The following is a 27754-nucleotide window of genomic DNA, read 5'->3' as shown; positions in this document are numbered from 1 at the left end:
AGGTAGTAGAGGTGGAACGTTTGTACGGGGGACGGGGATTCCGCTCAGAGCTCGGGAGGATTTGTTTGCTGCTCATAGCAACGTGCGTTCCCGGGAGAGGGGAAGGGTAGGAGGAACAGGGGCTATGGCGCCGAGGAATGGCCGTGGCCCAGGCAGGGGTCGGAAACGCTGTGTGCTCACCTTCAGCGAGGAGGACAGGAGGTGAGGTTCGGGGAAGGGATGGGTAGATAGCGCCCAGCCCGGATGCGGGGCAGGAGCGCCGGCGATCCCCATTTAAACAACACTGCAAGCCGAGGCGGGATATGTGACTGCCCCGCCACATCGTGCGAGCTCAGGCCCGCGGAGTAAGAGATGTCCATCTGGAGGGGAAAAAAAGACCCTTCCGTCCGTCTAATCTGAATTGATCCACTTAATCAAGCCAGAATACTGCAGAGCACTCCGTAGGCCTTCTCATTAACATCATCATCATCATCATCAGGTGCCGTGCCCAGTCTGAGCTTTGACTGCCATGGCCCACACACTCCTGTTTTGGGTCAAGTGGATCAATTCATTGGTATTCATTTCCAGTTCTCTGGCTGCTGTCTCCATCATCATTTGTCTTTGTCTTCCTCTTGCTTTCTTCCCTTCAATCTTTCCCACAATTACCATGCATTCTAACTCCTCTTTCCTGATGACATGTCCAATGAAGTTACGTTGCCGTTTCATCATCTCATACATTATTTCTCTTTTTGTGTTTGCTCTGTTCATGACATCCTCGTTGGATATTCGTTTCGTCCCGTCCATGATATTCTTTGCATCCTCCTCAATAACCACATTTTTGCTGCTTCAAGCAACACACATCAAAGTTGCTGGTGAACGCAGCAGGCCAGGCAGCATCTCTAGGAAGAGGTGCAGTTGACGTTTCAGGCCGAGACCCTTCGTCAGGACTAACTGAAAGAAGAGCTAGTAAGAGATTTGAAAGTGGGAGGGGGAGGGGGAGATCCAAAATGATAGGAGAAGACAGGAGGGGGAGGGATGGAGCCAAGAGCTGGACAGGTGATTGACAAAAGGGATATGAGAGGATCATGGGACAGGAGGCCCAGGGAGAAAGGAAGGGGGAGCGGAGCCCAGAGGATGGGCAAGGGGTATAGTGAGAGCGACAGAGGGAGAAAAAGGAGAGAGAGAAAAAGAATGTATTTATGTAAATAAATAACAGATGGGGTACGAGGGGGAGGTGGGGCATTAGCGGAAGTTTGAGAAGTCAATATTCATGCCATCAGGTTGGAGACTACCCAGACGGAATATAAGGTGTTCCTCCAACCTGAGTGTGGCTTCATCTTTACATTAGAGGAGGCCGTGGATAGACATATCAGAATGGGAATGGGACGTGGAATTAAAATGTATGGCCACTGGGAGATCCTGCTTTCTCTAGCGGACAGATGATGGCATTAACATTGACTTCTCAAACTTCCACTAATGCCCCACCTCCCCCTCGTACCCCATCCGTTATTTATTTATATACACACATTCTTTCTCTCACTCTCCTTTTTCTCCCTCTGTTGCTCTCACTATACCTCTTGCCCATCCTCTGGGTTTTCCCCCTGTCCCCCTTTTCATTCTCCCTGGGCCTCCTGTCCCATGATCCTCTCATATCCTTTTTGCCAATCACCTGTCCAGCTCTTGGCTCCATCCCTCCCCCTCCTGTCTTTTCCTATCATTTTGGACCTCCCCCTCCCCCTCCCACTTTCAAATCTGTTACTAGCTCTTCTTTCAGTTAGTCCTGACGAAGGGTCTCGGCCCGAAACGTCGACTGTACCTCTTCCTAGAGATGCTGCCTGGCCTGCTGCATTCACCAGCAACTTTGATGTGTGTTGCTTGAATTTCCAGCATCTGCAGAATTCCTCATCTTTGCTGCTACAATTCATTTCCTCATGTTACTAGATATTGTCCAACATTCTGATCCATATAACGTAACTGGATAAACGTAACATTTCAGTACTCTGAGGTGGGTTGTCATGCCTAGTTTAGTATTGGTCAGTATACTCTTCATTCTTGTAAAGGTGTCTTTTGCCATCCCTATTCTTCTTTTGATGTCCATGTCACACCTGCCATCTGATGTCACCCAGCTTCCTAAATAGCAAAAGTTCTGTACTTGTTTTATGTCTTCCCCGTTTATTTTCAGCCTGCAGATAGGATTCTCCTTTTTGGATATCACCATACATTCTGTCTTTTTGCAATTGATAGATAGACCCATGTTTGCACTTTCTTCAACAACTATATCAATTAAGTTTTGTATTTCTTCCTCCGTACTTGCAATTAACACAATGTCATCTGCATATCTGAAATTATTAATGTTTTCACTGCTAACTTTGATTCCCAAGATGTCTCTTATTTTTTGTAATATTGTTTTGCTGTACACATTAAACAAATCGGGGAGAAAACACACCTTTGTCTAACGCCTCTCTTGATTTTCGTAAACTGACTCACTTCTCCATCTATTCTTACAGCGGCAGTTTGTTCCCAGTACAGATTTCTGATTAGGCGGAGGTCTTTCGAATCTAGATCTAGAGTTTCTGTAATATTTCAAATAACTTATTGTGCTTCATTTTATCAAATGCTTTTGTGTAGTCGATGAAACAAACAAACAAATCTTTTTGCACGTGAATAGCTCGTTCTGATAGTATCCTTAACATCAATATCACGTTTCTTGTACCTTTGTCTTTGACAAAACCACATTGTTCTTTATCTATTTCAGCTTGTATCTTACTTTTAGCTCTTGTCATCAAAATTCTTAGAAGTATCTTACTGATATGACTCATTAAACTATGGTCCTATGTAATTCACATTCTTTTGCTCCAGGTTTCTTAGGAAGAGTGATAAATCCTGGTTTTACAATTCCATAATTTTCAAGGACAATAATTAGTTCTATTACTAATTCATCAGGACCTGCTGCCTTTCCTTTCTTCATCTTATTTGTTGCATTATGAACTTCAGATTTTAAAATACTTGGACTTTCAATGTTCTTCTTAATTCCTGGTTCTTTGCCTCGATCGTCTTCAAACAATTCCTGAATATACTCAGTCCATCTGTTCATAATCTCATCTTTTTCCATCATAATGGTACCGCCCTTTGCTTTCAAACATCCACCTGAAGAACAGAGGAGCTTTTTACCAGTTTTATTCTAGATTTGTTATGTACCCTTTTTTGATCAGTAATAGGGATTCTTTCTAGTTGCTCACATTCCTGGTTTAACCATTCTTCTTTGGCTTTTTGATATAAGCTTTTAACTTTTTTATCCAAGAACTTATATTCCATAGGATTTGCTTTCTTCCGTCTCCTTTCTTCCATTAGATTTTTGATTTCATCTGTCATCCATTTATTCTTTGTGCTTTTTTCTTTTTTAGGAATCATTGACTGCTGATTCTACCAAGGCATCCATCAGAGAGTTAAACTTCATTTCTACATGACTGCTATCATCTTCAACAGATTCTATTTCTAGACTTTGAAATCTATTCCTTACTTCAATTGTAAATTTTTGTCTTAAGTTTTCTTCTTTAATTAATTGCGAGTAGTCAAAGCCTACTGGTCCTGGGTATGACTCTAAACTGCAACCGGTGATGAGGCTCTGATTTGGGACTTTCAGAGCTTTGGGGAAAGTGGAGTTACCCCTCAGTCATTCATTGCTCCCAGGGCTGCTGTGACCCGGAACGGTAGCACTTGCAAGGGTTCCTGCTCAGGATACGAGCGAAGGCCAACGGCAGATCCGGCAGGTTCAGTAACTGAACTTATGCCGGAGAAGGCGGATGAGCTACGACCTCAAGTGACAACGGCTATAGTACAGGCGGATGAACATTTGGGAAGAGAAATGGCGATTTCTTCAGTTCGCCCAACGGAAGGCAATAGCAAACCGCCGTTGTTAGATTAAAAATGCAAACAACGGGAATTCTGCAGATGCTGGAAATTCAAGCAACACACATCAAAGTTGCTGGTGAACGCAGCAGGCCAGGCAGCATCTCTAGGAAGAGGTACAGTCGACGTTTCAGGCCGAGACCCTTCGTCAGGACTAACTGAAGGAAGAGTGAGGACTGTACCTCTTCCTAGAGATGCTGCCTAGCCTGCTGCGTTCACCAGCAACTTTGATGTGTGTTACCGTTGTTAGATACTAGGTTTCCTAGAATCTATTTGCTAAGAAAACCATGGTCAAACTCACAAAATGTATCGCACAACAACAGCGTCAAGAGGATCTTCAAGACAATTCTGAAGGTACTTCGCTTGGTAGAGTTGATTCTGGGCAGCAGCGGATCCCCGACCGTCATCAAGCTACTGCTCATAAAATAGGCCTTCTGCAAGTTAGGAAATAATGATCGCGCTTCAGAAATGGTAGATGCAAATGTTTAATAGATGGACAGAACCCCAAGGAGGGAAACATTTTTCCTGACCACGTAAAGGGCTATTTGGGTTACAGAATCTAGGGTGGATCTCCCCGCAGTCCTCTCGGTTGCATTTCACATTTACCCTCTAGTAATCAGTTCTCTCTGGTATATTTACCCACCACTCATCGGCACTTCGTGGCAAGTTAAATGATGAATGCCCTCAGCTCGAATGGTCGACTCCCCCCCGCCCCCCCAATGTTGTTGAGTTCCTTCAGCATTTTCTGTATGTTGCTGAAGATTTCCAGCATCTGCAGACTCTGTGTTTGAACCTAACTTGCATGTCTAGAGTACCTGAAGTAAACGTGCACATTCACAGGAGGATTGCTGAAAGAGTGATTGAAGCTTGGTTGCTCAGTCTAGATCAAGACCATGTATCTTAGGCATGGAGGGCCATTGACCGATGGGGTTAACACAGAAAGGTGCCCACTAGTGTGGGTCAGATGGGCAGAATGACTTATTTCCTTGCTGCATGATTCGAATCACGTGCAATCTTCACAGTTGATAGAACGGCCAGTGTACTGACTGGGGTTGGTGACTTTTCATCATGGCAGATTTGGTAACGGTTATTCAGCTGAATGCGAGTGGAAATATGAATGGCCTTTGACTGGTGATTTGCTTCTTGTGGATGTACAAACGTAACTTGGCATTATCAGCTGAAATCTTCATCTAAAGGTGACCAAAAAATTCAAATTCCTGAGGTAAAGTGACAACGATGGACAGCAGCTTTTGACTGACTTGAGGTATCAAGGAACTTTGGTGAAACTAAAATGAATAGGAATTGAAAACTCCATACCTCGTGCAACGATTACCGTGGCTGCTGAAGGATCGGTCACTGATCCCCTGGAGTTTCCTCATCCTGACCATCCTCTGTTGCCTCATATTGTATGGGTCTTGTTTCATGAGCACACACTTGTTCAAAAGTTGCAAATTGTTTTGGAAACATCTCTTCTGACCTTATGATGGAAGGCAGATATTTAATTATTTGGACATTGACACATGTGTTGAATGTTCTCTGTCTTCCCTCTCCATATTTTTCTGATCATCTTGCCACTTCTCCCCCACAAGACCATAAGATATAGAAGCAGAATTAGGCCATTTGGTCCATTGAGTGTGCTCCACAATTTCATGGCTGATCCAGTTTCCCTCTGAGCCCTAATCCCATGCCTTCGCCCTGTATCCCGTCATGCCCTGACCAGTCACAAATTTATCCGGGTAAATATACGTAAAGACTTGACCTCCACAGTTGCCTGGGGCAACGAAGTCCACAGATTCACCACTCTCTGGCTAAAGAAATCCCTCCTCATCTCCAACCTAAAAGGACGCCTGTCTATTCTGGGATTGTGTCCTTTGGTCTTAGACTCTTCCACCAAAGGAAACACCCTCTCCACATCCACTCTATCAAGGTCTTTCACTATTCGATAGGTTTCAATGAGGTTACTCCTCATTCTTCTGAATTCTAGTGAATACAGGCCCAGAGCCAATGGACATTGAACCCATGAACACTACCTCGCTATATAAAAAAAAATATATATGTGTCTCTCTGTGTGTTTACTGGTTTATTTATATTTTAATATGTATTGCAGTGTACTGTTGTCGCATAACAACAAATTTCACGATATATGACAGTGATATTAAATTTGATTCTGATTACTTTCACAGATGAACCCAGCACCCATCTTTGTTTTCTCAGTAAGACACTTGCCACTCCTCCCCTAATTTCCTCACACTTGTTGCAACCTTAATCTGATCTAAAAGCACTAACTTCCGAATTTCCACATTCCACAGTGGCGAGAGGCTGTTGAGAAATGACATTTGTGCTGGCCTTTTCAAGGGCCTTGTCAGTGATGAAATGTCCAAGCCTCAGCTGTATGAAGGGTCTCGGCCCGGAGAGTCGACTGTTTACTCTTCTCCATAGATGCTGCTTGGCCTGCTAGGCTCCTTCAGATTTTTGTGCATGTACAGGTGCCCTAACATGATTGTATATTAGTTTCAATTTCTTGACCCTTTTTGACAGTTAGCTTTTGCTGTTTTGTATTGAAGGGAGTTCCTAACTGGCTTTCATAAGCGAAAGGTGGAGAGAAAGAAAAAGGCCTTGGAAGAAATTAAAAAGAAACTGAAGGAGGAACACAAACGTGTGAAGGAGGAGGTGAGAAAGGGTTAATTCTACCAGGTAGCCAAGTAACAGAAATGTGAAAACATTTGGTTTAATATTCCCCTTTGGTACCTTCAATTGAACCTTATGACCAACATACAGTATTGAAATCTTTGGAATCAGTGATATTGCTTTCATGACAAAATTACAATGCTTAATCAAAATCTGATGCTGATTCACATAAAATAATATTCACCCAGAATTTGTGGTCAGCAGCAAAGCGGGTATGCTAAGGGAAGCCAGTACCAGAGGTTGTGGAGGTATTATTTATGACCATAACCCAGTAGTATGTCATGTAAAAGTAAAACTTAAAAAAATAAAGAAGCAAAAACCTGAACAATCCCTTGACTACTTGCAATTGATTAAAGAAGAAAACTTAAGACCAAAATTTACAATTGAAGTAAGGAATAGATTTCAAAGTCTAGAAATAGAATCTGTTGAAGATGATAGCAATCACGTAGAAATGAAATTTAACTGTCTAAAGGATGCCTTGGTAGAATCAGCAAAGTCAGTGATTCCTAAAAAAGAAAAAAGCACAAAGAATAAATGGATGACAGATGAAATCAAAAATCTAATGGAAGAAAGGAGACGGAAGAAAGCAAATCCTATAGAATATGAGTCCTTAAATAAAAGAAGTTAAAAGCTTATGTCAAAAAGCCAAATAAGAATGGTTAAACCAGGAATGTGGGCAAATAGAAAGAATCCCTATTACTGATCCAAAAAGGGTACATAACAAATCAAGAATATCACTGGTAAATAGCTCCTCTGTTCTTCAGGTGGATGTTTGAAAGCAAAGGACGGTACCATTATCATGGAAAAAGATGAGATTATGAACAGATGGACTGAGTATATTCAGGAATTGTTTGAAGGTGAAAAACCAGGAATTAAGAAAAACATTGAAGGTCCAAGTATTTTAAAATCTGAAGTTCGTAATGCAATAAATAAGATGAAGAAAGGAAAGGCAGCAGGTCCTGATGAATTAGCAATAGAACAAATTATCACCCTTGAAGATTATGGAATTGAAAATCTTGCTGATTAAACCATTGACATTTATGAGACTGGAATAATACCAGAAGAGATGAAAAAATCAGTATTTATCACTCTTCCTAAGAAACCTGGAGTAGTAGAATGTGAATTACATAGGATCATAAGTTTAATGAGTCATATCACCAAGATACTTCTAAGAATTTTGATGACAAGAGCTAAAAGTAAGATACAAGCTGAAATAGATAAAGAACAATGTGGTTTTGTGAAAGACAAAGGAACAAGAAACACAATATTGATGTTAAGGATGCTATCAGAATGAGCTATTCAAGTGCAAAAAGATTTGTTTGTTTGTTTTATTGACTACACAAAAGCATTTGATAAAGTGAAGCACAATAAGTTATTTGAAGTATTACAGAAAACTCCAGATCTAGATTCGAAAGACCTCCGCCTAATCAGAAATCTGTACTGGGAACAAACTGCTGCTGTAAGAATAGATGGAGAAGAGAGTCAGTTTACGAAAATCAAGAGAGGTGTGAGACAAGGGTGTGTTTTCTCCCCTGATTTATTTAATGTGTACAGTGAAACAATATAAAAAATAAGAGACATCTTGGGAATCAAAGTTGGCGGTGAAAACATCAGTAATTTCAGATATGCAGATGACACTGTGTTAATTGCAAGTACAGAGGAAGAACTACAAAACTTAATTGATATAGTTGTTGAAGAAAGTGCAAAAATGGGTCTATCTATCAATCGCAAAAAGACAGAATGTATGGTGATATCCAAAAAGAAGGAGAATCTTATCTGCCGGCTGAGAATAAACGGGAAAGACATAAAACAAGTACAGAACTTTTGCTACTTAGGAAGCTGGGTGACATCAGATGGCAGGTGCGACATGGACATCAAAAGAAGAATAGGGATGGCAAAAGACACCTTTAGGAGAATGAAGAGTATATTGAACAATACTAAACTAGGCATGACAACCCGTCTCAGAATACTGAAGTGTTACGTTTATCCAGTTATGTTATATGGCTCAGAATGTTGGACGATATCTAGTAACATGAGGAAACGAATTGAAGCAGCAGAGATGTGGTTTTTGAGGAGGATGCAAAGAATATCATGGACGAAACGAATATCTAACGAGGATGTCATGAACAGAGCAAACACAAAAAGAGAAATAATGTATGAGATCATGAAAAGGCAATGTAACTTCATTGGATATGTGATTAGGAAAGAGGAGGTAGAATACACAGTAATTATGGGGAAGATTGAAGGGAAGAAAGCAAGAGGAAGACAAAGACAAATGATAATGGACACAGCAACAAGAGAACTGGAAATGATTATCAATGAATTGATCCACTTGACCTGAAACAGGAGTGTGTGGGCCATGGCGGTCAAAGCTCAAACTGGGCACGGCACCTGATGATGATGATGATTATTTACAGATCCTCCACATGCTTTTGAACACCCAGCTAAGGTACAGTCTGTACAAACAAATGAGTGTTTGGGACAACGGTGGGATCAATCTGCTGATGCTGCAAGGCTGCAATCATCTAATATTTCAAAAATATTATTTATTGAAATATAAGTAATATTTATTAATTTAGGTGGCGTGGTAGTGTAGCAGTTGGCAAAACACTTTACAGTACCAGCAATCCGGGTTCAATTCCGGCTGCTGTCTGTAATGAGTTTGCATGTCTTCCCTGTGACCACGTGGGTTTCCTCCGGGCGCTCCAATTTCCTCCAACAGCCCAAGGACATACCGGTTAGTAGGTTAATTGGTCATTGTAAATTGTCCCATGATTAGGCCAGGATTAAATCGGGATTGCTGGGCGGCTTGGCTCAAAGGGATGGAAGGGCTAATTGCATGCTGTATCCCAATAAATAAAACATCTATATACAAAAAAGAATCAGAGTAATACTTCTACATTCATGTTCATACTCATTAGTGTTAACTTATATGATTTTAGAGCCATAGCATCATTACCACTCATGTGGGCCCCTGGGGTGATTTACTCTCAGGGTTTTTGCACCTTACTCAGTCTCTCTATGTGTGTAAGTGGGACTGGACTGTGGTCTTTCCCCACAGAGTCATGGTGGTGGTTATACTGAGCTTTGATGCATCCCTCGGCCTGAACTGTACGAGTTGGCAGCATTCCATTATGGACATCTCACTGTGCAGAGGGACCAACAAGTCTTGGGCAGCCCAAAGGGTGCCTTTCACTAGGTTGATGGCTTTCCAGGTGCACATGATGTCTGTCTTGGTGTACGTCCCTGGGAACAGCCCATAGAATAGAGATTCCTTTTATGCAGCTGCTGTGAATGAACTGAGACAAAAGACCCTTGCATCCTTCTCTACACCCTCTCAGCACAGTCTGCAAAAAGATGGGTGACTGTCTCCCTCTCACTGCAGCTGTGCTGAGGGTGTCTGTACAGAAAGGATCTGACTGTGAGGGCCTCTTTTACCACTAGTCTTAGTTGTTGTTGGTGAGTTATGGCGATCAAGCAGCTTCAACCATGTGAAAACTCTGTTCAAGGCTGCATTTCCGAGTTGTGTACTGTTTAGGTCGCAGGAATGGTACCCTGCCTTAATCTGAGGATGACCTGTACCACAGCGTTCCTGAGCAGACCCTTTGTCAAACCCACTGGAAGAAGTGGAAGCTGACATTACCTCAACTCCTGGTTTATCTGAATGTCCAAACTAACAAAGAATATTCAGAATAACAATTTAAATTATACAGTTGTTAAAAATATTTTAATTAATGTATTGAACATAAATTTTAAGCATTTAGAGATAAAGATTGAAGGAGCATCCGGCCCACAATGTGCCGACCTTTTAGCCCACTCTTAGATCAATCTAACCCTTTGCTCCCAAATAGTCCTCAATTTTTCTGTAATTCCTGTGCCCATCTAGAGAACTGAGACTTCTTTTTTCCGTCGTGAAGGTGTTTGGAATCTGCAGCACACTGCCTGAGGGGGTGGTGAAGGCAGGAACGCTTGTAATATTTTCAAAGTATCTAGAAGTCCAGTTGAATAGCCAAGGCACAGAAGACTGTAGCCCAGGTGATGATAAATAAGATTGTAATGGTTGGTTGTCATGGAGGTAACGGGCTGAAGGGCCTGTTTCAGTACTGTGATTTTTTCATTATGATAAATATTTTTTGATTATGTTCACTTTAAAAATATGAAAATATTAATGCTACTTCATTTCCTCACAACTGATCAAGTTAATTGAACTGGCTGACAGTTTCATGGAGATCCGCCAGCTATCTCCTCACTGGTGAGCTCATGTCAGACTTCCAGATGGGTGATGATTGTGGCCTCCTTTGTTTCCCAGGCTCTCTCCATTCTGCAGGTTGGAGCGTGACTGATGGGAATTCTCTGTCACTTTGGATTCTGAGGAGCTCAGTGGAAAATGTAGTTGAACAAATGCAGAGGAACAGCTGTCAGCAGGCTTGGGGCTTCCACACATGAATCTGCAGAAATCCCAGCACTGTTAACTATACCCTGCAAATTCCTGGGTCATGGGATAGACAACCAAAAGCTTGGTCAAGGGGGAAAATTGCACTTGTATTGGTAATTACATGGGTGGTGGGGCGTAGATGCATCTCTACCAAAGGAGGTATAAGGCACTCCGTCCCTCTGCTAGCCTGCTGATCAGCCTTGGGCAAGGTGTAGCAACCGCTTAGCCCCCCCCCCCACCCACCAATCAGGGTCACATGAAACCATGGGAGCAGGTGATGGATGGTCGTATGAGCAGCTGGTGCATATCACAAGTCCTGGTTATGCGACCACTGACACTAGGCAGACAGTCTCTGAAGAGTATTGACAACGGCTGGGGTCACCCACCTTGTAAAGACACTGCCCAGAAGAAAGCAATGGCAAACCATTTGTTTAGAAAGATATGCCAAGAGCAAACCTCATCACTATGATCGCCCATGTCATACAACACGGCACATAACGAACAATTAGCAATCACAGGTGCAAATTAGAATTATTACGAGGAAATTTATCTCATGTTCTTTGTGAGTAATTATTATACTTCAGATTGCTTATGGTAGGATTTAAATTTTAAGACTTAATAAAAATATCATATTAATATAATGTCACACTAAATCTCAGTCACTGATGTGGGAAATAAACTGATCATTTTTGGAACTACAGATTTAACGTGGATGGGTGATTCAAGTTTGTACCATTCTTAGGTAAAATTTGAGCTATCATTTTGTAAAGTGTGTTTGCAGTGTAAATTATTGGTGCATTGGCTTCCATTAGGGACTTTGTGCATTTGATAGCTATTAGTAACTCGATATTCCCCACTGACTGTAATAGACCCTGTGTCAATACCTCTTCACTTCTGGAGATTAGCCACTAACTTGAGCTACAAGCAAAAGTTTCTTCCACAATCTGTTAATTTAAAAAATGAAGTAGCATTTTTTAGTTCCTTTGATGACATAGATGGTTGCTCTCTCTTGATTGGGATCGACCATGGATATTACGTCCTAGTTGTCTACATGAGAAACATATTATTATACAAACCAGGGCAGTACGATCCGGAGAGCCCGTGCAGCAGGCACCCTTTCTCCACACAGCTGATGAATCCAAAGAAACGGCAGATATCAACACAGTTTGGCATCAGTGGTGTTGCAGGAGTTGCCAGTCAGCATTGAGCTCAATGCAGGACTGCCTTAGGGACTAGCTCCAGATTTTTCCTCGGGGTTTACTCCCAAAGCCTTCCCCATGAGTCGGTATAGCCGCAAGGCAGTGAAATTTTGGGATCAGAGTTTTCTTTCTAGATTGCTGTGACCATGGTTGACGAGCCCCATCTTCCCAAAGTGACTGGTTTTAAGACCAGTAACGGACCTTTGCCCTTCTTCTGTCGATAGAAACGGTTCTGCCTGGCTTAGTAGCTAAGCCACACATGAAGGCCGGGAGCTGGACTTGGTTGTCAGAGGCTATTTGAGACGTACATCATTGGGAGCATTTTATAGCTAGTTGGAGCTTATCCCCACTAACACATAGTCATAGTCATACTTTATTGATCCCGAGGGAAATTGGTTTTCATTACAGTTGCACCATAAATAATTAAATAGTAATAAAACCATAAATAATTAAACAGTAATATGTAAATTATTCCAGGAAATAAGTCCAGGACCAGCCTATTGGCTCAGGGTGCCTGACCCTCCAAGGGAAGAGTTGTAAAGTTTGATGGCTGCAGGCAGGAATGACTTCCTATGACACTCTGTGAACACCCCTGGCTATAACAACCTTAAGGAACCAGTGTTCTGATATTCATTGTGAAAAGCTGTGGCCAGGAACTGATGCCCGTGACATTCCACTAGTTAAGTTTCTCAACCTGAAGATGACTTATTTATTCATCCCCATTAAGAGCAGGTGATCCCATGCTATAATTCTTAAAATGGCAGTAATCAATATTACATATGTCACAGTCCCAGATTCAATCCCCATTTTGCATCGTGTTAGCTGCAATAAGATGTGTAAATCACGTCACTCAAGGTGATTTTGTGTGGCTCTTTTGGGAAAGGATAGACAGAATGTTGTTCTCAGAAAAGTGATTATAGATGCTGTGAGCCTGCGAATCTGGGACCTGAGCAAAATTACTAGAGAGGAAAAAAATCATTCCCAATACCTTTATTCAGAATAAGAAGAAAGACTTGAATTAATCTAGTGCCTATTTTGGAGTGTGACTAAAATATTTTGCAGCGGATTTAGTCTGTGTTAGAATGTAAGATGTCTTTGTCAGGAATAAAAGAATGGCATTTAAGCTCTCCTGAAACCTCGCCCTTCTTGAAACCACCTTTTTCCCATGAATATTCTTCATCTTGTGCAATTCCAAAACTTTATTGCCCATTTTTTGATAGGAAGAGCCTAACCAGTCCAGACCCTGGCTGTCACCAATGTGCAAGCACATTGCATTAAAGGTTATTGGAAAAGACTTGGAAGCAGCAACCATAGTTAATTTATTTTCCCACATCTTATCTTAGGGGTACTGTAGTGTTTCTTACTTATTGCCTAGTTATCTTGATAACACAATTGCATTGGTGCTGTAATCTAATTAAATTTTCTATTAATCTTTTGGGATGGTTCAGTGGTTCCATTCAATATCAGAGAATGTATATAGTATACAACATGAAGTTCTTGCTCTTCGCAGACATCCACAAAAACGGAAGAGAACCCCAAAGAATGAAAACACAAAAAGAACCCCGAAGCCCCCTCTCCCCCTCCCATGCACAAGCAGCAGCAAAGCATCAACCTTTCCCCTCCCACTTATTTCTGCCTGAAGCATCAGCACCCTCCACCCACCAAGCAAGCAAAAGCAAAGCCCCCAAACAGACCATGATCTGCAGTCCATCCAACACTATTGTTCAGCCAAGACTTCGACATGCTGCAGGCGTGCGTTCGTTCTCTCTCTCTCGTTCTCTCTCTCTCTCTCTCTCTCTCTCTCTCTCTCTCTCTCTCTCTCTCTCTCTCTCTCTCTCTCTCTCTCTCTCTCTCACTCTCACTCTCACTCTCACTCTCACTCTCACTCTCACTCTCACTCACACACACACACACACACACACACACACACACACGGGACAGAGAGGTATCACCCTTTCCACAGCGAGAGGGGAGACCAAAAAACCCACAGCCGCTGTTATAATGTTACAGTCTGCCATGTTGGTTTTATTTCCAATATTGTGAAAGTATGTGATTTGAAGGCGGTCCTACAACTGAGATCACATCCCAACCCACGTGAGCATTGGGATAGGTGACCAGAAGCTTGGTTAAAGTGACAAAGGTCAAGAGGTTTACAAAGTATTTGCAACATAATTGTACATTCTTCTGTTGGCTTCATCAATTCTGATTTTCATGTTGTCTATAAGTTGTCTTCTTTCTCACCATGACTCACTCCTTCATCAAATCCACCTACTCCTTTCTCTCATGTACATTTAAGTGCATCTATCCTAGTCTCAACTACTGCCACTGTTAATGAATTCTATGTGTCCGAGTAAGGATTTTCCTTTTGACTTCCCCAGTGGCCATCTTATATTTTTGGTCCATGGCAGTATGACAAGAACATTTGTTTAAAAAAAATGAAGTGCAGAGTTTGGTTCTAGATTGCCAGTAATGAAGCAGTGAAAGTTGGGGTGTCACAATGGAATTATTCTGAAATATTTCCTAATCTTCATCTTTTATTGATTTGCAGAGGCGTAAAGAATATTTGAAGATGTACAAAGAAAGACAAGAAGCTTTGGGTAACTTGTATTTTTTAAATTAAAGTAGATGCTGATTTTACATGCAGTTGAACTACACAGCCAGGGTTTTTGCTTGGGGTTTTTTTTAAGGGCACATTCTCAGCACCAGCCATTTTCCAGCCACATTTATCACTCTGGAGTTCAACAGCTAGAGTTTCAGCTCTCGTTCATGACTGAAGTATGGTGATGAACAGACTAAAACTCTGCAGAAGCTTTTTCCACTCCTCTCCTGACTCTCATTGGGAATGAAGTTATATACAGGCTCTATTAAGTCTTCTAGCTTCATGTCATTTGTCCACGTGCAAATCTATATCTAACATCCCTCGTGAATAATCCTCATGTCATGAAATATAAGTGGTTCTTTGGAAGTGCTAAGCTCCTCCCAGCCCCTCTTTCTTCTGCTCTTTATTAAGTGCTTTCTTTGTCTTTTATGTGTCAGGATTTGTCCACTGGGGTTGGGTGGGATTACAACCGGAGGTCATGGATTGAGGGCGAAAGGTGAGAAGTTTAAGGGGAACATGAGGGGAAACCTCTTCACGCAGAGGGTGGTGAGAGAGTGGAATGAGCTCCCAGCATAAGTGATGCGTACAAGCTTGATTTCAAGAGAAGATTAGATATCAATCAAATCAACTGAGAAAGACACCCAAAGACACTCCCACTTGACTGGAAACATTTCCACTGAAAATATTTCACGGTTCCTTGCAGCTAAGAAATCCTTTAGAATTGTACTCACTGCTGGAGGAAATGAGGTAACCAGATTGGGAACGGCAAGGTCCCACAAACTACAACGTGTTAATGTCCAGAGAATCTAATGATCTTGGTTTTGGGATAGTTTTGGTAAGGATATTGAAAAGCACTCCCCTTCTGTATAATACTTCACAATCTTTTTGAGAGAGCTGGAAGTATTCATTGAAATACCAGCATTCATTTGGAACATGCTCTTCACTTTAATGTAGCTGTTTTGATTTGTCCTCGGAATGGAGTCTGGGACATCCAGTTTGTAGCCCTACCACCTCCATGACGAAAAGTAAGGGATCATCTAACTTATTCCGGGCAGGGTAGCTCAGTGGTATGGCAGGCCTCGACTCCGGGTCATTAACCGACATCCATCAGACCCTGCATAATCCTATAGATCAGGCAGGAGCTAACGTAACTCACTTAAAAAAAGATGGAGGGAGAAAACTGGGAACTATAGATTAGTTAGCCTGAGATACAGAGAGTGAAAAAATCGGTCAAAGTTAGCATAGATTTATGAAAGGAAAATCATTGTGCTTGACAGATTTACAGGCAGGATTTGAGTATGGAATTATTAGAGGGAGAAGCAGTGTATGTGGTATATTTGGATCTTCAAAAAGATTCAACAAGATTCCACATGAGAGTCGCATGTGGGAATGAAGAACTGATTGGCAGACTGGAAAGAAAATGTGCCCTTTTCCAACTGGCAAGCAGTAGCTAATGGAGTACCATGGTGTTCTAGCAATGGCCTGATGTATGAAGAGAGGAGTGACTGGACTTCTGTTTGCTAGAACTTAGAAGAGTATGAGGGGGACCTTGCAGAAGTTTAAGGAATCCTAATGGGACTAGACAGACTGGAAGTGTAATCCTAACTGTGCTGAAGTCTGAACGTAAGCCGTTTAGAACCAACATGAGGAATTTCATTCAAATGTTTGGTGAACCTGTGGTTTAGTTGAACCCAAGATATATTAAAGAAGAAATCGAGTTTATGTTTTTAGGGTTAATGTGATCAAATAATATTGGATCAACTGTGATGCTCTTAAGTGGCAAAATAGGCTCAAAGGGCCAAAAGGCCTTCTGCTACTCTTAATATCTATGTAAGGAAATATGTGCACAGAAGGAACTTGTATTTCTTCACTTATTTCACTTGTATTTCATAAACCTTTCTGTTTCACTCATCACTTTTAAAACACTGCTTTAATGTTTACATTTTGCTCTGTTTTTTATTTTGGTCACCTTGTCTAACCATATTGTGTATCTGTGTAAAATTGTCTTATTGTGCTCCTTTGAGAAGCTTGGGATATTTTATCAGGTTGAAGACTATATAAGTGTAGATTATTGGCATGTTTCAGATCTCAAAAGGTCCCAGTACAGTTTTTAATTCCTGTTAGATACTCTGCGCCCATTGCATTCTGGGAATACATGTGCTTCAAGATGGTTGTGTTGTTTCCTGTTTATTTACAGAGGAAGCTGATGAGTTAGATCAACTGGCAACCTCCAAGAAAGAGTCTATTCAATATGACCATCCAAATCACACGGTCACCGTGACAACGATCAGCAATATTGATTTGGCTGGCAGGAATTTATTCCCCCATTGTGCCAATCAGGTAACTAAATAGTTGAAACTGAAGGAGAGGCAAGGGCAGAATTATTTGATTGGTAACAATCTTAAAAACATATGGAATATTTTAGTATAAATATACGATTTGCCACTACGACATCTGCTATCATAACGCTGTCAGTTTTGACGAATGGTACGCAACTGAAACTTTCCAGAAGCTATCACTACTTGCTATAAACACAAGAAATTCTGCAGACACATAAATATAAAATTTGCCACTATGACATTTGCTATCATAATACTGTCAGTTTTGATGAATGGTACACACCTGAAACTTTCCAGAAACTATTACTACTTGCTATAAACACAAGAAATTCTGCAGATGCTGGAAATCCAATGCAACACACACAAAACCCTGGATGAACTCAGCAAGTCAGACAGCATGCATGGGAATGAACAAACAGTTGATGTTTCGGGCCGAGACCCTTCTTCTGGACTTACTACTTGCTGCTGCTCTCTCTCTCTATTCTCCTGCTGGGAATCCGCTAGTAGAGGACCAATAGGCCTCTATTCAATTACACTGCTATATAATCTTAGAGAGCAGATAATTCCACCTCCCCATCACAAAGACATGGGTGGTTGGTTAATTAGCCACTTTATGTGTAAGTGGTAGAATCTGGGGGGGAGTGAATGGGAACGTGAGGGAATAAAATAGGATTAGTGTAAATAGATGCTTGACAAAGGGCCTGTTTCTGTGCTGTGTGACTCTATAGATACTGTTCAGTCAGCAGCTCTAGGAGGAGTTTCAGTTCTAGGTTCTGTGTGTACTTGTACATCAGCAACTTGCATTTTATTAACACATATCACATAGTAAAAGGTGCAAGGCATTTCCCGGAAGTGATATCAAACAAAATCTGATATTTTGAGGAGCTAGGGTGAATGACTCCAGGCATGAAGGGATACGGGGAGAAGGCTGGAGATTGGGGCTGAGAGAAAAAATGGATCAGCCATGATGAAATGGTGGAGCAGACTCGATGGGCCGAATGGCCTAATTCTGCTCCTGTGTCTTATGATCTTATTGTTTGTTCGTTATGTGCCGTGTCATATGACGTTGGGGAGCATGCTATTTCCATGATCATGATTGTTCTTGGCAAATTGGTCTACAAAAGTGGTTTGCCATTGCCACCTTCTAGGCAGTGTCTTTATTAGACGGGTAACCCCAGCAAATATCAATACTCTTCGGAGATAAAACCGTAAGACATAGGAGCAGAATTAGGCCATCTGGCCCTTCGAGTCTGCTCCGCCATTCAATCATGGCTGATCCTTTTTTTTTTCTCCTCCTCCCATGGCTTCACATGACTCTGATCGGGGTCTAAGCAGGTGCTACACCTTGCCTATAGGTGACCTGCAGACTAGCAGAGGGAAGGAATGTCTTACATCTCCTTTAGTAGGGATGTATCTCTACACTGCTACCTTTATGGTCTTAAAATCTACCACTTTGTCCAGGCTACCTTTATAAGATAATATCAAATTTTGATAACTTGCAAATTGCCCCTATCTGTTACTCCAGAGCTGTTATTTCGACACAATTTATATTTTTATGCATTTTAATCTGCCTCAAATTTCAATAGGAAATAAACTGAATCTGAGCAGCTACTTCACTCTTCAATCTCATAACTGAGGAATTTACACTGTTGGAGGTATTCCTTTACTCTTCATTGCCACTGGAGACCAAGTGTGGGGGTTACTGAAATTGTCTTTGTGCTACAAATGTAAAGGAAGCATTCTTAAGGTTTAGAAAGCAAAAATCAGACTGGGTTCTTGTGGATTAAAAACATAACAGGAAAGTGCTGAAGCAGGGAATTCTGGAGGCCAAAAGAGGCCTTGAAATGTTCTTGTCAAGCAGGATCAAGAAAGTCCTAAGGCATTTTAACAAGAGGATAACTAAAGAGAGGGTAGGTCGACTCAAAGATAAAAGAAGGGAATTTGTTCTTGGAAGTCAGAGCAGGTGTCAAAGGTATTAAGTGAGTGTTTTGTGTCAGTATTTACTGAGGACGAGGATTTGGAGTAGTGTGAAGACAGAGCTGGGCATGCAAATGTGCTGTGATGTTTTAAGAATAAGGGGAGAGTCCAGGGTCTGATGAAAAGCATTGAGGTGAATAAGTCCCCAGGGCCCAGAATATTGAAAGAAGCAAGTGAGGAGATTGCTGTGCCTTTGATGAAGATCTTTGTGTCCTCCCTGGCAACGGGCAAGGACCCAGAGAATTAGATAGCAGCAGATGTCGTGCCTTTCTTCAAGAAAGGAAATAGGGATAACTCAGGTAACTATAGGCCAGTGAGCTTCACACTGGTAGGGAAGCCTTTGGAGAGGATACTGAGGGATAGAATTTGTGCACATTTGGAAAGGCATGTTTTTGTGTAGGCATGTTATGCCTTACAAATTTGATCAAGCTTTTTTTGAGGAGGTGACAAAAGAGGTTGATGGAGTGAGGCAGTGGACTTTATCTACATGGATTTCAGTAAGGCATTTGATAAAGTTCCTCTTGGTAGGTTGATGCAGAACATAAAGGTGTCTGGGATTAAGGGTGAATTGCAAGTTTAGATTCAAAACTGCTTTCCCCATAGAAGACAGTAGGGATGGAAGGCTGTTACTCTGGAGATCCGTAACCTTTGTTGTGGGGACTTCTGTTTATGATCAACAGGCAACCTCTGATTGTCTCAAGATGGCGCCAATAAGTATTGACTCTATATGTGCAGCTCTGAAGGAAATCATCAAAGATTGCCATTTAGGAATCCACAGACACAGCCACAAGTACTTCAGTAAGCAACATTGTTAAACAATCTATCAATATTCAAACCTAGCAAATCAGTGGACCCTGGACAGCAGAATTCATGCTGTGAATTCATTTCCCCTCTAAGAAAACAGGAGCATGGAAGCTGAGCCAGTCTGCAGGTACGATTGAAACACAGGCTTTAGACCCCCACTCCTGACTATCCTGCTGGTAAATATAGTGTCTCTGGAAAATAAAACTGAAGATCTCAGAACTAGACTGCAGTATCAGAGGGACATCAGGGACTGCTGTGTACTTTGCTTTACGGAAACATGGCTATCCCCTGCATCACTGCAGCCCGATAGCTTCACTATTCTCTGCAAAGACAGGACAGCTCAGTCTTTGAAAGGTAGATGAGATGGAGTATGCTTTATGATTAACTCATTGAGGTGCACAGATTCCGGGTCCAGCGTATTGATGCAATTACAAAGAAGCCACAACAGCAGCTATATTCTATTTGGAGTTTGAGGAGACTTGGTATGTCACCAAAGACTCTTGCTAGTTTCTACAGGTGTGCCTTGGAGAACATTCTAACTGGTTGCATCACTATCTGGAGTGGAGGAGCCACTGCACAGAATCAGAAAGTTATAAACTCAGCTAGCTCAATCATGTGCACTAGCCTCCCCAGCATTGGACATCTTTCTAAAGGCAATGCCTCAAGAAGGCGGCATCCATCATTATGGACCCCCATCATCCAGGACGTGTCCTCTCATTGCTACCATTAAGGAGGAGGCACAGGAGCCTGAAGACATCCTCTCATTGTTTCAGGGACAGCTTCCTCCCCTCCACCTTCAGATTTCTGAATGGAAAATGAACCCATGAACAGTACTTCACCTTTTATCGCTCTGTGTTTGCATCACTTAAGTTTTTATATATATCTTATTTAAAAGTTATATTTTTATTATTATATATTGCAATGTACTGCTGCCGCAAACCCACAAATTTCATGACATATACCAATTAATTAAATTTGATTCTGATTCTCATGTATATCAATGATTTGGATGAAAATGTAGATGGGTGGAGTTGTGGACAATGTAAAGGACTAACAAAGAATACGGCGGAATATAGATCAGGTACAGGCATGGTCAGAGTTTAACGGACAGGTGGAAATTAATCCAGGGAAAAGTGAGGAATTGCACTTCAGGAGGTAAAATGAAATACGAAAATATACGCTTAATGGGAGACCCCTTAATGACATCAAGGTACAGAGGGACCTTGGGGTCCAGATCCATAGTTCATTGAAAGTGCCTACACAAGCTGATAAGGTAGTAAAGAAGCTGAATGGCATATTTGACTTTTCAGAAATGGAAGTTGAATATAAGAGTCAAGCTGCAGCTTTATAAAACTTTAGTCAGACCGTACTTGGAGTATTGCATTCAATTCTGGTTGCCCCCTTATAGGAAGGGTGTGGAGAGGGCACAGAAGACATTTACCCAGATTCTGCTTGATTTAGAGGATTTGAGCTATAAAGAAAGGTCGTACAAACTTGCTCTCCCTGGAACTTCCAAGGGCCGAGGGGGAAGCCTGATAGACGTTATCAAAATTATGAGAGGCATAAGATGGGGTAGAAGGTCCAAATATTTTCCCCAAGGTAGAAACGTTAAACAATAGACATCATGCTTTTAAGGTTACGGGGGGAGTTTTAAAGGTGAAGTGAGGGCAATTTTTTAACGCAAAGAATTGTAGTTGTCTGGAATGGGTTACCAGGGGTAATTGTGGATTCAGGGGCGGTCTCATGGAACTTAAGAGGCTTATAGACACATGAAAATGAAGAGAATGGAGGTATTTGGAGAGAGCTTTAGTATAAATGTCATAAGATTTGTATGGCCTGTCCATTACTGTACTGTGTTCTATGTACTAATTGTGTTTAAGTGGCTTTCTTTTCTTATTTTTGGAGTCGGAAGAAAATGAGGAAGAGCAGGCACAGGAGAATGATGTGGAAGAGGAGATGCTTGTGAAATCCAACAACCCATTACCGAAGAAACGAGATGAGCCCATATTATCTGCAAAGTAGGTGGAGTATTTTGAAACATATCATTTGGTAAACTTTTAATCTATTTAGAGGTCAAGTGCAGCTAAATTGAATATGTGATGTCCTGTAGAACAGTATACTATAAACAGATCCCTGTTCAGTCTTTTCTGTCTTGCAGTGCCACGTCTGCCAAGCTCCTAGCTAAGTCTGACAAGTTGAGCCTCTGGCAAGCTACTTCAGTCATCAATTAGTAGTAGGTGGCAGAGTCTTATGTATTCAGCTTTGACATGTGATGTGGATTCCTCCAGCTGACCGACAAAGAAACACTTGGGAAGCATCTATCACTGTTCCTTTTAAGATTGCACCTCATTTTTGCTTGTCACCTCAAGTAAGGGCACAAGGAATTAATCGCCTAAGAGGAAAGTACATTTAAAAATACAGTACTGTGCAGAAGTCTGAGGCACGTATTTTTTGGTAGGAGGGTACCTAAGGCTTTTGCACAGTACTGTAAATGGCAATAAGGTTCGTTCCCTGATGACCTCGATGCCTTTTATGCTTGCTGTTAGGGAGTATTCTGGGGTTATGTGAATATAGCAGATATTAATTCAAACAAGAACCAGTCCAGTTCTTAAATGTAAATTGCAAGCAGTAAATTGATATTATAGTACTGTCAAAAGACTTTTGTACTTAAAATCTGCTTTACCCTCTTTTTTTATATAATGCATTGATGTCCATCCCTCACTGTAAGACCGAGGCTCACACCGTATATCCTCCCACGTTCCATTTTTTTGGGATTTCACTGGATCAGAGTCCCCTTGCCACTACGGACAGGGGAGATTGGTCTTAGCTAGGGGTCGGCAACCTTTTTGTCTCTGTGGGCCAGATCACGTATTAATGAGCAGACGGTGGGCCAGATAAATGCCATAAAAAGCTTGAAATATAGGAATTATCCATTGAAATATATCTAGTTATGTTTTGCCTCAAATTAATAAATAACGCATGCTAGAAAATCATTTGTGCTTAACCAAGGATGCCAATTAGTAATCAAAAAACTCAGTTTAGTTGCAATTTATTTTAATCATCTTTTGAATCTATTAAAAGGACACAAAGAATCTTTAAACATAAAATGTGTGAACATGATGCATTGAATGGTGGTAAATTAAGTATAATAAAAAGAAAATTTTAATGCAAACAGTCGATAAATCACTGTGAAACTTGATGCTGCTTGTTACTTGAAAGCTTCTCAATATTGGGTGTCAGACTTGTTGATGCCAAGAGCAAGACTTTATTCAGATGGGCATCAGTCAATCTTGTTCTCAAATGGTTCTTGGTGTGCTTCATTTTTGAAAATAATTGCTCACACAGATAAGTGCTGCCAAACAATGATGCCATCTTTTTTGCATGGTCCACTAAGTTAGGATTCTTCCCACTTGGATGAATATATTTTCAATAGAAGTCAAGCACTGACACATCTTCAGAATGAAATTTCGATCTCAATATGTCATCACACTGCATCTCAATCAATTCCATTTGAAAAGTTTCTGATGCAGTGTCCACTTCCACATCAAATGGAGTAGCAAACAGCTCGAACTCATTTGCATGCAAGTGAAAATCAGCAAAACGAGATGAAAACTTTTCTCAATTCTTGGACCATATTCACAAAAAATGCCTGGATCTTGTGCTTTACTTTTTTGAAAAGTGGGAAAATGTGCAAAATTTCCTTTTTGAAGCTGGTGCTCCCACAATTGCAGCTTTCTTTCCAATATGGCGGGTCTCGTAATATTGCCTGATATTTGCAACCTTCTTCACAGCAACATTTTCTAGGCAAATGAGACAAACTGGTATCTGAAAACCTGTGCGTGCATGGAGAGTATCTAATACATATTAGTAAGGTAGTCTGCCTTCCCGTCATTCGTATATACCAGTGTTTGGTTTGGAACAAAACGGAACCTGGGGCCAGTGTAACAACACAACATGCATGTCCATCAGTGTGGTCGCGTGAAACACCCAGAATAAGGAAAAATCGCTCGTGGGCCGGATAAGCATAGTATCCCAATATTTGCTCGCGGACCGTAGGTTGCCTACCCCTGGTCTTACCGGTGCATTGAAGAGTTTGATTTGCTAGGAAACAGTAGGTTGGAGATCTGGTGATCACTGAGGGATTGTGATCTGACTACTTTTCCCAAGCTAGTAAATACAAGTAATGGAAGTTATTTTAGTATTGCTGATGTGAGGTCAGGTGACCTGCAGCTTTCAACGTACATGATCAAAAATTTGCAGAATGAGAGCAAAAGCCCACTCACTTCACATCCACTGTAGCTGGTCAGCTGCTCATTCAGTTAGATCATGGCTGAATACATCTTAATCTCAACGTCTTACTTTCATGCTTCCATAAATTTTAATACCCTTGACTGATTAATAACCTCAATGCTGTATGTTTAGATTGACCATTATCCACCACCAACCCTCCAGCTTCTCACAACATGTAGAAATGTGGGAGTTCCAGATACCTGCGCTAGTCCTCGCATTGTTTCCTGAATCACCCTGAATAAACTGTTTTCAATCCCAGATTATTATTTTTTTTACTGGCTTGTTCTAAAATTTCCCATCAGAAGAAATAGCTTCTCTGTTCACTCTATCAATGCACTTAATCACATTAAACACTTCAGTTAGTTTATCACGTAATCCTCTGGATTCAAGGCAAGTAAATCATAGAATAGTTATGCTATAAAAGCAGTCTGTGCCAATTCCTAATAGAGCAATCCCATCAGATCCCTTCCCCTGTTTGTTTCCCATAGATTGACAAATTATTCTGCTCTGAAAGCATGTATTAATTCTAATCACCATCTCTACAAAGTGAATTCCATAACTGAACTACCAAATTAATTATTTTCTTCCTGCATCCCTGGCATTCTTTTCTCGGTTTTAAATCTTTGATTATGGTTTTGGTCCACTTATTAATGGAGATTGGCTTCCTTTTATCTATCTTTTCTTAAGCCAGTCATGGTCAGGCACATCTCTACAAATCTCTTCTTGGCCATCTTTCCTCCAAGGGAAATCTCATTGCATTAAACTAAGAGCAACACAAACAAAATGCTGGAGGAAAGCAGGTCAGGCAGCATCTACAGAGAGGAATAAACAGTCAGCGTTTCCGGCTGAGATCCTGAATCAAGACTGGTTTCCAGTATCTGCAGAATTCCGAACTAAATAATTCTAAATTGAGCAATTGTTTGGCCTTTCCCATTATTATTCTAAACCAGGTGTTCCCAACCTTTTTTTCTAATGCCTTGGACCCCTACTGTTAACCGAGGGGTCCATGGACCCCAGGTTGCGATCCACTGGTCTAAACCTAACGATCCACTGACTGACAGACCAGTAGGTCCAACTCTTTCAACAATCAGATCCAATAATGCCTCCTTCAGAAAGTTCTCAACTTTTAATGTTGTTCTAATCAATATCGGGGTAACTAAACTCCTTCTCTGTGATCACCACACTCCATTTCTTGTAAATTTCTGTAATTTGCCTGCCGATCTCTCCTCACAATTTTGTGGTCTATAGAAAACCCTTAGTAGTTCCATTCATGGTTAACTTTAACCATATGGATTCTATACTTGACCTCTCAAACACCCCTGTTCCCCAGGATTAATTAACTTCCTGGAGATAGTCTCACCTAACATTTTCTCTTCTCTTCCTTTTCAAAATCTTAGTCTTTCTTTTATTCTATTTTCATTGTTCATACTATCATTACCTTTATTTAAGCAACACACATAAAGGTTGCTGGTGAACGCAGCAGGCCAGGCAGCATCTCTAGGAAATGTTCTAAGTTTAAAGCACATTTACTTTCAAACTGTGTATGCAGTATACAATGCTGAGGTTCTTCTTTCCGCAGGCAGCCATGCAACAAACACCATGGAACCTGCTCAAAGAAAACATCAAACGCACAATGTGTGGGGGAAGAAAAGAACAAATCATGCAAACGGCAAAAAAATAAGTGAATAACACACAAAATATTAAATGTCAAACCGCAGGGTCCTTGAAACGGTCCATGAATGTTCAGTTCATTTTAGTGCTGTGTGCAGGCCTCAGATCCAGTCCGCGTCAAAGCGCCCCGATCAAAATCACGCAGAATAGCAACTTTAAAAAAGTAACCAGAGACACCTGTAACATGAACCACAGAGTCCTCTAAAAACGAGTCCACTCTATGAGCCACGCTGATCAAACCTTGCCCAAGACCCCTTGTCCTTCCTCTGGCAGCAGCGAGTGAGAGGGAGACCGATCAAACACAGGCAGGCAATGCGGAACACCCGCTTGCCTTCCGCTCTTGTCCTCGTTGATTTCAGTCTTGCTCGGCGCTTTAATTGGTGAGTAACGGGTTCGCGCTCCGCCAAGCCGCCCACTCTGTTCTCAACTAGCCGAATTCTCCCAGAGACCCCAAAAGCACCAGATCGCTGAGTTGGCCCAAAAACACATCATCAAAATGTAAAATTACAGGTTCCAATTGCACACAGATTTCTAGTTCATGCATTATATTCCTGATTATAATCCATCTGATCCTTATTGATTTCATCTCTACCTCCCTCCACCCTCTTCTTTATTTTTCCTGCAGATCTTTTAATTTGATATATTTAGTTTGTAAACCTGAGTGTCTTGTAACCACAGTTCAGAAACAGCATTCCTTCTATCTACACTTCATTAAAATTATTTCTTACACTCTGTGCTTGTAAAAAAAGTTATTTAAATCACACATTCCACTCTCAGCTCTGTTCTTCTCTCATGTAATTCATGTCCTAAAGAATCATTTCAGACTTCCAGCTAGTTATCTGTTTATTTAATAATTCTTTCCTTAAACATTAATATTTTAACAACTTGAATAATAAGTGCACAATAGTTTATAATTTCATTTACTTTGTAATCATTATTTTAAAAAAAACAATTCAAATTACTGGTTAATGTAAAACACCAGTGCTCTTTGTATTTCTTTGTTACTAGTAAAGTATATTAAATAGGCTAGGTTTCAAGTTTCATTTTAAATAGACTGAAGCTTCCTCACAATGTTTTAGACTTTGAAACAACTATCACTGTTTTGTTTTGCCAGGATTTCTTCGCTGACGTCTGCACTACACACAGCAAGTAGAAATAAGAAAGGAAAGAAGAGGAAACATTCTCGTGATAAGGTCCAGCCCCCCATCAAAGGCAAAACCACAAAATCACAAAGGAGAAAACGGACGGGAAAACTAGGGGGTGAGATGTGAGTCTCATGAACCCTTTCTCTTGGACCTCTCTGCTCCAAATCACACAAGAAGTGATATCAGTGCTTGAACTGAATAATCAAAATCTCAAGACCTCTTTGTAACTGGAGGCAGTTTGGCCAGAAGATTGTTTGCTACACTTGGAAGATGCCAGATCAATCCTTGTAAGGGTCCTGTGTTTGAATTTTGTTTTTAAGATAATATTTCTCCTCCTGATAAATATGAATAAGAGAGTATTTATTTTAGAACAAATGTTTCTTATTCAGGTCCTTGGCATCCAATATGCATTGTTCTTCATCTACCAAGTTCCTCAATCCACAACATGGCTGTCACCTGTGATATATGTGAAACCTGCTAATGTGGTCCATGTAACCTTACAGGAGTTTGGGCATCTCTTTGCCAATTACTTAAAATCTACAATGAGATAAAGGCTATTCAGTCCAGCCTGCTCTGCTTGGAGTTACAGGTATTCTGAGGTGGACTTTTATCTTCATTTGGCCTCTGCTACCTGTCCTGAAAGGCACACAGAAGTTCCACGAGGTACACTTGGAATATCAAATGATTTTATTAATAAATTTCTATCCTTTTTTTTTCCA

General features: G+C 41.0%; 1 protein-coding gene across 1 annotated transcript; it reads left to right on the top strand.

Moving 5' to 3' along the window:
- The first annotated feature begins 69 nt into the window (after positions 1-69).
- On the top strand, positions 70-27754 carry nol12 (nucleolar protein 12). Its single transcript, XM_072271744.1, has 6 exons — positions 70-201; positions 6453-6558; positions 14759-14807; positions 17007-17149; positions 21835-21947; positions 27005-27754. The coding sequence occupies exons 1-6, from the start codon at positions 125-127 to the stop codon at positions 27159-27161; spliced, it is 645 nt and encodes a 214-aa protein (XP_072127845.1). The 5' UTR covers positions 70-124; the 3' UTR covers positions 27162-27754.

This window comes from Mobula birostris, chromosome 11 (genome assembly GCF_030028105.1).
Source record: "Mobula birostris isolate sMobBir1 chromosome 11, sMobBir1.hap1, whole genome shotgun sequence".
Taxonomy (NCBI): Eukaryota; Metazoa; Chordata; class Chondrichthyes; order Myliobatiformes; family Myliobatidae; genus Mobula; species Mobula birostris.
Note: the sequence above shows the minus strand (reverse complement) of the source record. Positions and strands in the feature narration are given on the sequence as shown.

Excerpts from the sequence above, each read along its gene's own strand:
- nol12 (XM_072271744.1), top strand. The coding sequence starts at position 125 with ATGGCGCCGAGGAATGGCCGTGGCCCAGGCAGGGGTCGGAAACGCTGT. Across the intron at positions 202-6,452 it reads TTCAGCGAGGAGGACAGGAG|GGAGTTCCTAACTGGCTTTC; the intron begins GTGAGGTTCGGG and ends TTTGTATTGAAG. Across the intron at positions 14,808-17,006 it reads AGAAAGACAAGAAGCTTTGG|AGGAAGCTGATGAGTTAGAT; the intron begins GTAACTTGTATT and ends GTTTATTTACAG.